General features: G+C 39.0%; 1 protein-coding gene and 1 pseudogene across 1 annotated transcript; both read right to left on the bottom strand.

The window, feature by feature from the left end:
* Positions 1 to 215: 215 nt before the first annotated feature.
* Positions 216 to 1370, bottom strand: LOC130471701 (uncharacterized). The gene has a single exon (XM_056841967.1). It carries the CDS (start codon positions 1368 to 1370, stop codon positions 216 to 218), a length of 1155 nt encoding a protein of 384 aa, XP_056697945.1.
* An 11855-nt stretch (positions 1371 to 13225) lies between these two features.
* LOC130460211 (uncharacterized) lies at positions 13226 to 13325 on the bottom strand (annotated as a pseudogene).
* Positions 13326 to 13931: the final 606 nt, after the last annotated feature.

Genomic DNA, 13931 nt, shown 5'->3' with positions numbered 1-13931 from the left:
CACGCTCATTATGTCAGACGAGTTCCCCGTGTCTATTATGATGCGCTTCACCCACATATTGGATATTTTGAACTCGACCACCAAGGGATCATCATGCAGAGTGGATATTCGTCCACCATGTCACTCACATATCTCGATCCGCGGGAATGGGTCCAGAGGTGACTTTCCTAACAGCATTACCTGCCCCAGGCGGCGAGCATAATCTTTCTGTCCCCTCATGGTGGGTCCTCCAGCGGTCCCCCAGATATGACGGCTACAAACCCCCCTTCACTGTGATTTCCCTCCGTAGGTGAGACAGGTGACTTGTTGTTTTTGTACTGGCTCTTCCCAGAGCCGTGAGCATTCCTCTGTAAGTAGTTCTTGAGATATCCTTTAGAGGCTAGGCCGTCTAGAGCTCTCTTCAGGCTTCTGCAGTTTTTGGTTTCATGCCCTATGTCTTCATGGAACTGGCAATAAAACTTAGGGTCTCGACTCTCAGCAGGAGACTTCATGGAGAAAGGTCGTTCAAGGTCATACCTGGTTCCGAGGTCTTTCAGTATTGTGAGGACATCTGTGTTATACTCGAAGTATTCTCTTTCTTGTGGAAGTTCTCTCTTGTGTCTAGGATAATTGTTATCATGCTCTTTTGAGAGTGCCCAAGTACCATTTACTCGTGTGGATTTTCTGTCTATCTTGTCTTTCTTCCCTGAGGAATCTGTTGCTTCTCCAATCCTTCCATCTTTTGACGCGCTGCATATTTCTGTTGCATGGATAAATGCTTCGGCCTCGTCCAAAACCTCAGCCATAGTCCTTACACTTTTCTTGACTAGGTCAAACTTAAAGGATCTCTTCTTCAGTCCTCTGATATATTTGTCGAAGGAGACGCCGTCCGGCAAATCTGGGATTTGTCCGACCTCTAGGTTGAAGCGTTTCACATAGCTTCTCAGTGACTCATCCTTCCCCTGTTGAATTCGTCCCAAGTGCATACTTGTTTTCCTTTCTTCCTTGTGTGCCATGAACCTAGTGGAAAACAGGGTTTGCAGTTCGTTGAAAGAGGCAATTGACCCTAAGGGCAATCGCTCAAACCATTTAGACGCTACTCCTTTGAGACTGGCTGGGAAATATTTGCACCAAGTGGCTTCATTGTTTCCTTGAACATAAATATGATGACGGTATGCAACTAAGTGCATATCGGGATCTGTGGTACCGTCATAGGCTTCAATGGTAGGAGTTTTTACCTTGGGCTCTTTTGGGGAATTCATGATATCCTCAGAGAAGGGAGTACTCATGTGCCTTAGCGTCAGATTATTAAACCCTTGCTGAATGTGGTAAGTAGGTTCACAGCGGCTGGTGAGCAGTCGTGGACGCAAGCTTACCCTGTTGGGCGTCATCTGGGTAAAACGGTGAATCTTCCATTACCGGGGTGGACCCAGTGTCTGATAGTTCAGACTCAGCTTCATAATATTCTTGACGCCTCGAGGCGGGCCGTAAGACGGTTGGTGGATTGCCCCTAGATGGTGGTCGCGTGACCTGGTCCCTTCGTGGTAGAGAAGTCGGGAGGCCGCGATCAGTCCCTGAGCGCTCAGGCACTGGACTGATTCCACGGCTAGCCTACGGACGGGAGCTCTCTCCCACTCTCCATACATTGGATCTGAGTGGCGTTCTGTTTATCCGATTGACGCCCAAGCTGAGGGGTCTCTTTGGAGCCGTCCTCTCAGTGCTGTAGATTAGCATGTTTTTCTGAATTTCGTCTTGCAACGTAGTGCTCATCTTCTGTCGAAAGGTTTGATTCATTTGCTGTTGGAATCCTGCTAAGATCTCGCGCAGCGACCCCACCGAGACTGGGAAGTCCAAATTCTCATCCAGTACGGCGTCTCGGACGCTGGGGCTTAGGTGGCCACCCGCCGGAGACGCTTCCATAATTGGTTCTTCCTCTATGACCACCTCAGCTTCCTGCACCCGACGCGGTGTGGTTCCTGCATTTGCGATTCGATTGGCCTCTTCTATATGACGTTGACTCCTCTCGAGAGGTCGTCTCTCTTCTTCCTCAGCAGTATACTCTCTGTGGGTGAAGTTCGGCCATGATACTATACCTCCCCACAGGCGGCGCCAAATGTTGTGGGATCTTTTACGGTGATGACGTGTCACGCGTTCCTCGGAGGTATCAAGTATGAGCTTGCACGAACTTCTGGCAACCTGCAAAACAAGAATATTCCCGTAGGAAAATTCCCTCCGATGCTTAAGTAAGTATAAGCTAGAGAGAGAAGTAATTTGTAGAGAGAAGGCAGAGTAAAAATAGTTTTTGGTTGGTAGGAATGAATTGATTGCCCCTTTTTACCTAGGGATCTGCACTATTTATAGTGCTAGGGTTTCTTGGGAACTGGTCCTGCATTATTGGATGTTCTGTAAGATCAAGACACGGGTCCTGCTAAGTTTTGGGGGCCTGAAGGTAGACCTGGTGGGCCTCTTAAGCTTTTGGGCCTTCCTTTTTGGGAGATAGCGGAATGGGCTTCTTTTGAGCAAGTGGATCTCATGACCCACTGATGGGTCTTGACCCTGTGTTTGCATGCAGGTTTGTGAGACAATCCCGGATTTCCCTGCTGATGGGCCTTTGGTTCTTCGTTCTGGGCTTTCATGGTACAGCCAGGTGGCGTTCATTTTAGGCCACATCACTTTCGTTTTTCATTTAGGTATTGATCTCTATTTTGCTTTATTATTTGCTTAAGTCATGTTTTCAATCATATCAATTACTTTGATTATTGGTAATATGTGTGAGTAGTCTAATTTCTAGGGTTTGGGGATCCATGAATAAATGAAGGGATGATTGAATATTGTTGATTTTGGTATTGTGATTGATTCCTATTGATTGGTTTATTTCACTATGCAATTAGATTTACATAGGATTAATTGTGATAGTCATGCAATATCAAGTTAAGATTCGAGAAATGCAATTTGATATTTAGGCTTGTGTCAATAGGTGGAATTAGTATTAATACGTAACGAGAGCCCGTTAATTCTAAGTCTATGATTAGTATTGATATTTAGGCTTGTGTCAATAGGTGCAATTAGTATTAACACATACCTAGTGTTTATCATCCTGGATTGTTATTTGTTTGTGAACCTATGCCCTAGATTCTTTAATATCCGAATTCTTAATTCTTTAATTATTGTCGTAGTCTTAGTATACAAACCAACCAACTCTTGTTTCCCAATAGTCTAGATTACTTGATTAATAGTAGAAAGAACGCTTGTTTCCCTGTGTATACGATCCCTACTTCCCTTGCTATCTTGTTAGTGGACTTAGGTTATCTTTGACTAGGTGATTCGACTTTAGCCTGTCAAATTTTGGCGCCGTTGCCGGGGAAACAGTTTTATTTTATGTTATTAATTGTTTATTCTAGATTATTGTTTGTTACTTCACAAGGAATCCCCGTTCCTTGAGACCGGATCTCACACCTGTTTGTAGTTTCTTTGTCTATGCCCAAGACCGTAGGTACTAGTAATCTTACTCCATTCGATCCCGAGCCCGAAAGAACCTTTCGTAGACGAAGAAATTTCATTGCACAGTGTGGGAATTACTCTGATTCTGATCATAATATTGGCGGTCTTTTTCCTTCAGATACAGATTCAGTCTCAGAGATAGAGATGGGTGACGAAACACCACCACCACCTGAGGAAAGGCTTACAAACTATTCTAAGCCAAGTCTGTTTATGCTACCCAAGGCAATCATGGCTTCTATTGCAGCTGAGACTTTCAAAATCGAGCCTTCATTGATTAACATGATTGAGAGATGCCAGTTCGGTGGGGAAGTAGGTGAAGATTCGAATCTTCACATTCAGTCCTTCTGTAGGGGAATACAGTTAAACATAATAACATGTGCGGAAACAATCCCCAAAGCCAGGAAACATGTATAAATCACAGATTAAGCAAACTTACATTCGCAGCGTGTTTTTCACAATAATATGTCAACGAACACGAACAAAGAACTCCACTTGTCGTTCCTCTACTTGGTTCACCGACATGTTCAGATCCGTCTTGATAATCGTAGCTTAGACAATCATTCAAGAGTTTGTGCTTTTGGGAAGAACACATCCATGGAGGCTGAGAGAGAATTAGGGTTTCTCTCTCCTACTTAGGGTTTGATGTGGGGGCTGATTTTTTTCATTAGCTTTTTGGAAACACATAATAGTCTAGGTTATATCAATAACCTATTAAGTGAGCCAAGCCAACCGGCCAAGCATAGAGCCCGACCGGCCAACAAGGCCCACGACCAAACCACTGCACAAGCGCGCAGCACACAGCACGCGGTGGGCTGGGCCTACGCTGCTGATGTTGCTGTTGCTTCTCCGTGCATGCACAGCCAAGGCAGCAAGGCCATGGGCCTTTTCTCCTTGCGCTTTGCTCGTGGGCTTGCATTCGTGTTTGCTAATTCAATTAATTATCATCCGATAATTCATTTATCGTTTCGTACTTGACGATCCATTGTCATACGATACGATTATTCGTTTCGCCTAGCTTACGAATATATGTAATCACGATACACGATTCCACCATCTAATGTTAAATCGTATAATTATGTTTTCCGAACTAATTTCCCGAAAAGCTATTAAATGAATTTCCGATTCATTTAATCCGGTGATCTGTTACATGCCATTGGTGTGACCTTGTAGGTTCAGTGAAGAGTAAGTTGTGAGCTTAATATTCATTAGAACTCACTGATCGGAAGCATTGCTCCAGCTAGCTGTTCCGATCACTTGATCTCACTGAATTAATTGTTCGCAATTAATTTGAACCTTGGTATTAGACTTAATGCACCTTGGGTGAAGGACATATTTCCTTCAATCTCCCACTTGTCATTCAGACAAGTGTGCATCCACATTCCTTTGTCACTTAGTGTTACTTACTGAACATAAGGTAAGATCCAAGCCATCCTTATTAGGTCCAGAAGTGTTTCTCGGATTACAGAGCTCAACTGTTAAACTTTTGCAGAAGGTTAAGCCTAACCATTCTGAGCACGGCCATGCATTTTACAGTATCTAACTCTTCGAGAGGCCTTGTTACACAACAACACCATATCCTATCAAAGATAGGAGGACTATCTATTCTTGCAATCTATGAACACTCACTTTAATTCATAGTACGCCCAATAACTGCTTTTATAGCCCCCTTTTACGGTGCGACGTTTAGCTAGTATCAAAGCGAACTAATTCTCAAACGAGCAGACATAATCGCTCATGTTCTGAGGAATGGTTCTAATCACCATTAATGAGAACTACTTATGACATGACTTTAATCTCTTAAAGTGTTCTCATGGTCAATCCGATACAAGATCCAATAAGTATCTATGCAAATGATTTCTGACATCTAGTCCATCTAGTTCAAGAAACAGAACTATAAATCAACTTGCAATCTAATCTTCATTAGTCATTGGTCGTCCACCTTTCAATGACCTGGATTAGGGATCCTTTGTGACTTCAATATTCAAGTTCACTTATGGGTGTTTCTTTGTCGAAGAATCCATCTTGACATCCCATTTGAATGATTTGAATCACATGGACTTATCATTTAATACTAAACCAATATTAAATGAACTATGAAATATAATTTCATAAATGATAAATGTTTAAACCAAATGCTTACCAATTTGTGGGCCTCTAACCCAAAATCAAGCATTTAATGTTTTACATATATAGGCCATTCACCCAATACTTAAAACATTCATGGAACTCAAACTTAATTCCATATCTGCATATGAATGTTGTGTATCATTCAATGCAGAGGTTTAGTTTATCATACTTTGCTATCCTTAGCATCTTTTCTATCGAAAACCTTTCGATGTAAGATGAAATGATATTTGAATATGTTTCTAGAATGATCTAGTCTTTCGTTGTTGTTTAGAATGATAATCATATCTAAAATAGAAAATCATCCAGGTAGCAGACTTGTGATCAACCTGAGTTCATTGAAGAACTCCCACTAAAAACAATTCCCTTTTATTGCTTCTTAGGCAACAATGAATTCATTTCAATTATGTAGAATTTCAAATGATGCATCCCTTTTGGAATGCTCCAACCAGTTCACATAGACGTGAGAGATACATCCTTCAACTGAGTACTTGGAAACTAATCATTGATTCAGTTTCCCATGCATCACATATGGTTTAGAACCTATGTAACCACCTTTTAATCACGACGCCTAATTGCCCGTGTTTGTTTGTGGTTTGCCTAACAACAAGATTCAACTTTTGCTTAGGCAAATGCATGTAGCATCAAAACTTTAGTTATCTTCACTTCCTCTTATCAAGTGCTCATCCTATATTTCCAAATGTATTGGATGTTCTTGATACTATTCTAATAATCTTTGATCCAGATCAATAGAGATTGGTATAAACTCGTCACGATCCAATGCTCACGAGTTATCTTGGCGATCTATATATCACATTATACATGATTGATTGTAATGCAAAAACCATTCGCATTTTAAAATCCATCCATGTAACTTTTAGCTTTATTTTGTTTCAAGAGATACTGAATCTTTGCTAAAATCTTGGCATTGCCATGTGACATAAGGTGAAGGCACCTCTTCAAAGTTCTTCATGCTTAACTCTAGTGATAACAGCCTAGCTTTATACTTAGTTAAAGCATTCATAACTTAGACTTGCTCATATGGGTTGAGAGTCTCTTTTGAGTCTCTCCATTGTGTTTGATTTAGTAATTACTTTTACAGAATCCAAACAACGGTTTAGATCCTATCCAATAGATCTTTAACCCAGTATGTTCTAAGTTTCGCCTTGGTTCTAATATTGACAAATACTTTCAAATCTAACCATTTAGAATTTGAATGTCATTTTCAATACAGAGATATGTATCTCATATATAGAACCAATAAACTGGACTTAGCTCCCACTAAACTCCTCATCTATAAGATGATCCATATTTTCATAAATCTATGATTGCTCAATAGCCTTTTAGACAAATATGGTCCAATTCCCACTTGCATGCTTCAACCTACGAATAGATTTCTTAAGCTTGCTCTTTTATCTAGCACCCAAAACTGTTACATTGTGTGGTGTACACAATTCCTTTCTTCAAGTCCAATTGAGTAAGGTGTTTTGTTTTCCAATTGTCATATTGCCATATGCAATGATTGCTAGATTTATCCAAAATAGTTCAAGCATTCCGACTTGGTGAAAAATATTTCAACATTATTAACGCCGTGAAGTTGTTTACAATCTATAACCACCAATCTAGCTTCTCTTTTTTATGTGTATACAATATCATCTTTGTAAGTTTTGAAAACATGTTTGCAACCATTGGGAGTAAACCCTTTATGCAAATCAACGTTGTATGTTTAGAAAACATGTTTGCAACCAATGGGAGTGAACCCTTTATGCAAATCAACGTTCTATGTTTAGAAAACATGTTTGCAACTAATGGGAGTGAACCCTTTATGCAAATCAACCAAATCATAGATTTGATTCTTTAAGATGAAGGTACTTTGGATGAAATGGCTTCAAACCATTTTGTATGGCCTCGAACCATACTTATGTTTCTGATGGCCTCAAACCGTACTTGGGAATTTTTAATTCGTCGTAGCTAACCTGTAAGTCGTATGTTTTTGAAGCACTTTCCAAAGTCTTCATAGTTTTCATTCCTCAAGATATCTATGTATCTATCTTGGTTGAATTCTATTCCTTATACGATTTACCTAGGTACTGAACATCAAACGTTAGTGTCTATAAAGACATTACTCAAGTCCTTTGAGTATTAGGATTCTCTTGAAGTACTTCTAAAGTCTTCCTGAAGCTCTTCCAAAGGCTTCTAAGTACGGATCTTTTCCAAAGACTCCTAAGTATCCTACATTTGTTTGTTCCTTGACTCGAAGTCCATTCGAGGTCAATTTTCTCCCACTTGCCTTTTTGGAAATATGATGGTTTCCTAAAACACATTATCTTATGAAACAACAATATGTTCTCAGATTTGTGGTAGAATCAATACCTTTTGTTTCTATGAGTCGCTCATAAAGAAACATATATCTATCCTTGGGTTTGTTTGATGAAACACTAACTCCCACTGGGTCGACAACCGTAGATATATATGTACTGAAAAGATGTACTGAACCGAATTTCAATCCTTATGACATCTTATCCTTAGCTTTGACAACCTTGTTTAGTGTGATAGTCACTTGAGAGTATCATTTAGAAACTGTATAGGAAAATAGTCGTGATTATCGTTAATCGAAATAGATTCCGATTTCTCCATTTGGACATACCATATTCTTATGGACCTTCGATTGTTATAATTCCATATAAACAATCTAGATAATCTTTCTTGGCTCATGCAAACATCACCTTGACCCTAGCCTAGATGTTCCAAAAGTCTTGCCAAGTTGATTTTATACCCTTTTGTGAATTACATTGAAGTATTTCACATATTTCACTTTGAGTAAATATATCCATATTTTCTCAAATTCTTGTGAAATAGGTAGGTCATAAAATCCATCTTTGGCCCATGAACTTCATTGTCTAGAAACTTCTAACAATAGTCCATTTCTATGTCATGTTCAACAAGCAAGACCCACGTGTCTTATATTAACCAACTTTCAGAAATCCATGCCATGGAATCTTAGAATGTTGACTTGTTGATATGGTCGTATGACATTGCCAAAGATATGTGGAACACAAATCAAAGTGTTTGATTTGAACCTTCTGAAGTTTGAGTGTGAAGAGATTCGTTTGTTTATTAATCAATAATATGACTCAACCCTTAAATGACCATTTCATTCAAATAAACACTTAACGAAGGTTTTTGTTTACTTTGAATGTGAGTCTTTCCGTTGTCCAAACAGAAATTGATTATGACGATTAATGGAACATAATACCATTAAGTTCCAGCCTTTAGAAGGACTTTAAAACAAACATGATGACCCTACAATTAATGTAGCATAACTTTGCTTCATTTCCTACTTGTAGGTCAATAACCAGACTTAGCTCCCAAAATTTGAGTTCTTAACAAGAGTTTAGAACCTCAAGCGGTAATCTAATACCATAGGAGTTTATTTGCTAAGTCGTTTCTCTTTAACACAAACTTTTAGGTAGAAATTGAATATTGAATTCATTTCTTTTGTTCCCCTTTCCTATCCTTTCTAGCACGTTTTCTTATAGTCCTAAAGATTTTACTCTTTGCTTGATCTTCTTACTTTGTTACGCTTACAAAGTCCCTTTCTTTTGTTCACTTTGAATGACAACATCCAATGAGTCTAATTCATCATCGAATCAAAAGAAAATTGGTTGTTAACCATTGGTTATACATGAGTCTTTAACTCAATACTTCATTATTTCAAAACTACCCAGTATTCTGAATATATGAGGTCCAATTGGTCTACCATTCAAATTCTAGTTTGAAAACAACCATGAAGATCACTATAAGAAAATAACATTCAAGATACGCTCTCACTCTCCTTTTCTTTGAGAATCGCTCTCAAAAATAGTTACCAATCGATCGAGGAAATATTGCAGTTCTATTGTCCGAACGCAATAAGGTTGAAGATTGACTATTCTACAAGATGAACTAGCAAAGAAAAACACTTATCATACTTTAATAACTTGAAATAAAAGCATTCACGTAATCATCAAAGCTATTAAACATTTCATTCATGCAAAAAGTAAAAACATGGTCCAAAATGAATGAAACGATTCCAAGACCCCAAAAGTCCTAAATCCTTAAGCAGCTTTAGCATGTCTTAAGTAGTTTAAGATTTTAGGTAAGTAAAACCTATTGCTAGTAATCTCCAAATTACTCTTGGTTAATAAATTATGCCATAATTTATCCCATTGCCACAACATAATGCCATTGGTGTTTGAGTTGAAACCACAATCAACGTGCTCCTTTAGGACGCCTTACCACCTAAGTCAAATAAAATAGCACCTCGCTTTAGCGTAAACCTACTATCTTAGATCCTTAGATTTTTGTAAGTGCTTGATTTGGAAGGCAATTTTTTAACTCAATATTACTTGGACCTAGTTGTTTCTATGTTGGTTCGATTATTTAGTGAACTCAATCTAATCGAGTCATAGGAAACAACCTGTTCATGCAAAGCATACATACATTCATACATTCACGCATAATATATATGTATATATTCAATTGCATTAAAAAATGGTGATCTAGTATGGCCCAAAACATCTTGTCTTGAAGCATCCAATCTTCATCACCTCCTTGTTAGCTTGGCATCGTCTTGAATCTTCGTTCAAATGCTAACTTAAAGTTCTAAACTTAGAAATACTTGAAATAATAAAATTACATCAAAATTTCCATGGTACGCAGACCATATTTAAAACTTTACATTCAAAGATAGAACGGTACGCAGACCGTATTTAACTATCCTAAATTGGCCATACTAGTCACTCTGAGTACCTGCATTACATAAAATATATATTCTATGCATTCATCCATTCGTGTGCTAAAACGAATGGCCCATATAAATATGCAAGCATTTACGTGAATTAATTAAAATTCACGTTCACATAAACGCCTCCTAAAAGATTAATCAATTTCCAAATTATTAATCCTTAGACATTATTCTAATTAAAATTGAATTTAATTAAAATAATGCGACCTACGAAAATAATTTATAATAATTATTTAATTTTAATTTCATTTAGTGGCTCCCACTCAAACCAATAATTATTCCGGATAATTAATTATGAAATATTAAATTAAAACTGGCGGCCCGGCCCAAGTAAATAAAATATTAAATTAAATATCCCGTTAGCCCAAATTAATGCAAATATACGAAGCCCAACGAAATAAACAATTTTCAACGAAAAAAGTTCGATTACGTAGTCGGGCTAGGCTTGCGCCCAGCCCCATGCCTTGCGTGAGGCCCAAGAGCGCACGAGCAAGGCTCGCACACCCCCAGCCCCTTGCGCGCGCATCGCGTCCCCGCAGCTATGCTGCCCCTGCGTGCGTGTTGTGCGTCGTGTGTGTGCTGGACGTCGCATGGCTCGCGCCTTGCTTCGTCGCTGCCCCGCAAGCAATGCCGCCTGCCCCTTCCCTTGCCCAGCGCGCACGAGGCACGCAGCGTACCTGCTGCTGCCGGTGTCGCATGCGGCTCGGCCTAAGCACAATAGCCTCGCATGGCTCGACGAGCCACACGTCCACCATGCTCATCTTCGTGCCTTTGGTTCGTGATACGGACCAACTTAATTAAAATTAAATTTAATTTCACGAACTTGCATTAATTTTATTTTTCAAAAAGTTACGATTTTTATTTTCGAAAAACAACGATTTTTAACGATTTAATAAACTTTAACGACAATCCAATTTCGTAAAATTATTAAATCAAGGGCTAACAATATTCAAACTTTTATGAACGAACAAATCAACATTAAAGTTTGAACTTTTAATTAATAAAATCCGAAGCTTTAAATCGTTCTTTAACAATTAAATTTCAGATTTTTAATAATTTGGTTTAAGTGCGATTAAAATTAACGAAACCATTCAAAATTTTAATCCAATAATTTTTAAAATTAGCCACTGACCCATGAAATTATACCCTCTTTCCCAATTAACCAAATTATTAAACCAAAATTAATTAAAATTCAATTAGGGTTTCAAATTTTACGAATTGGGGAAAGGCAAAATTAGGGTTTTTACCATAGATCAAGCATGTACCCAGCAACATTGTGTCAAAATTTCAAGCAATTCCGAGTAGTTTAGGTCGACCTTTTAATTGAATTACTCTCCACTTTTAATTTTTAATGAAAAATTAACAAAAACGCCCAAAAAACGACACTTCGAGGCCTGTTTTTGCAATACCGTTCTGATGAGTTGATCTTAGAAAATTGTTTTCAATCAAATTAGGGTTTTAAAACTCGAAAAAATGAACATTTTTTATTTCGGACCTGATTATTACGCAATTCATCCAATAATTCGTAAAAATTCCGAAAAATCAACAAAAATTCCAAATTTTTCGACAGATGCAAAAACAATAATAATCATGCTAATTCATGCTTTGAATACATAAGGCTCATGATACAACTGTAGGGGAATACAGTTAAACATAATAACATGTGCGGAAATAATCCCCAAAGCCAGGAAAAATGTATAAAGCACAGATTAAGCAAACTTACATTCGAAGCGTGTTTTCCACAATAATATGTCAACGAACACGAACAAAGAACTCCACTTGTCGTTCCTCTACTTGGTTCACCGACATGTTCAGATCCGTCTTGATAATCGTAGCTTAGACAATCGTTCAAGAGTTTGTGCTTTTGGGAAGAACACATCCATGGAGGCTGAGAGAGAATTAGGGTTTCTCCCTCCTCCTTAGGGTTTGATGTGTGTGGCTGATTTTTTTCATTAGTTTTTTGGAAACACATAATAGTCTAGGTTATATCAATAACCTATTAAGTGAGCCAAGCCAACCGGCCAAGCATAGAGTCCGACCGGCCAGCAAGGCCCACGACCAAACCACTGCACAAGCGCGCAGCACACACCACGTGGTGGGCTGGGCCTACGCTGCTGATGTTGCTGTTGCTTCTCCGTGCATGCATAGCCAAGGCAGCAAGGCCATGGGCCTTTTCTCCTTGCGCTTTGCTCGTGGGCTTGCATTCGTGTTTGCTAATTTAATTAATTATCATCCGATAATTCATTTATCGTTTCGTACTTGACGATCCATTGTCATACGATACGATTATTCGTTTCGCCTAGCTTACGAATATATGTAATCACGATATACGATTTCACCATCTAATGTTAAATCGTATAATTATGTTTTCCGAACTAATTTCCCGAAAAGCTATTAAATGAATTTCCGATTCATTTAATCCGGTGATCTGTTACATGTCATTGGTGTGACCTTGTAGGTTCAGTCAAGAGTAAGTTGTGAGCTTAATATTCATTAGAACTCACTGATCGGAAGCATTGCTCCAGCTAGCTGTTCCGATCACTTGATCTCACTGAATTAATTGTTCGCAATTAATCTGAACCTTGGTATTACACTTAATGCACCTTGGGTGAAGGACATATTTCCTTCACCTTCATCCAATACTGTTCTACCATCAAGCAAAAGGGATTGACTCCGGAGCAGACTATGGAGATATTTTTTCCGTTCTCTCTGAGTGGGAAAGCAAAGTTGTAGATCAATAGGTTGAATCGGGCAGCTATGAAAATCACTAATTAGAAGTCTATGGTCCTCGCGTTCTATGTGAAATATTTCCCACCTGACAAGACATCTCGTCTGAGGGTCAGATAATTTCTATTACTCAACAAGCAGATGAGAGTTTGTTTGAGGTCTGGGAGGGATTCAAGGATTTGCAGAGAGAGTGCCCGCACCATGGTTTGAATGACTGGTTCTTGATTCAGCAGTTTTATAATGGTCTGGGTTATGAGTCTAGAGTTATTTTGGATTCAGCTGCTAGTGGGAGATTCATGCAACTTGCTGTGACTAGAGCTATGGAGGTGATTGAGGAGATGGCCATTCATAATGCCCAGTATGGGAACCCTAGAGGCCTATCTACCAAGGGTGGTGTGAGGGGGTCGAAAAAGCGCGAGGCTAATGCGTGACCTGTCCCTCGTGGGTGTGACGATTATTTTTATTCAATCAAGTGTAATTGGATTTCCTGTGAGTATGCACCCAATTGACTAGTAATATAGGAGTCGCCATTCAGTTTTTAACAACAATGAGAAAAACTGACAAAACCCGGTTATCGTGACATAAAGGGAGTGCAATTATGTTTGACCACGACGGCCGTAGGTTGCCTTGTGATCCCTGGTGTGGGGATCTCTCAATATACACCCGCAAGGTAGAGATTGAGGGTTCGGGGGACTGTAATTACCGAGAGGAGTAAGTCGCTCGTCGATAACTCTAGAGGCAGGATATCCTTACTAGCTCAGCATAAATAATTGAAGGGACATGCGTTAACTATTAAACTAATCTGAATTGATTT

This window comes from Spinacia oleracea, chromosome 4, assembly GCF_020520425.1.
Source record: "Spinacia oleracea cultivar Varoflay chromosome 4, BTI_SOV_V1, whole genome shotgun sequence".
Lineage (NCBI taxonomy): Eukaryota > Viridiplantae > Streptophyta > Magnoliopsida > Caryophyllales > Amaranthaceae > Spinacia > Spinacia oleracea.
This window is presented reverse-complemented; position numbering and strand designations above follow the sequence as displayed.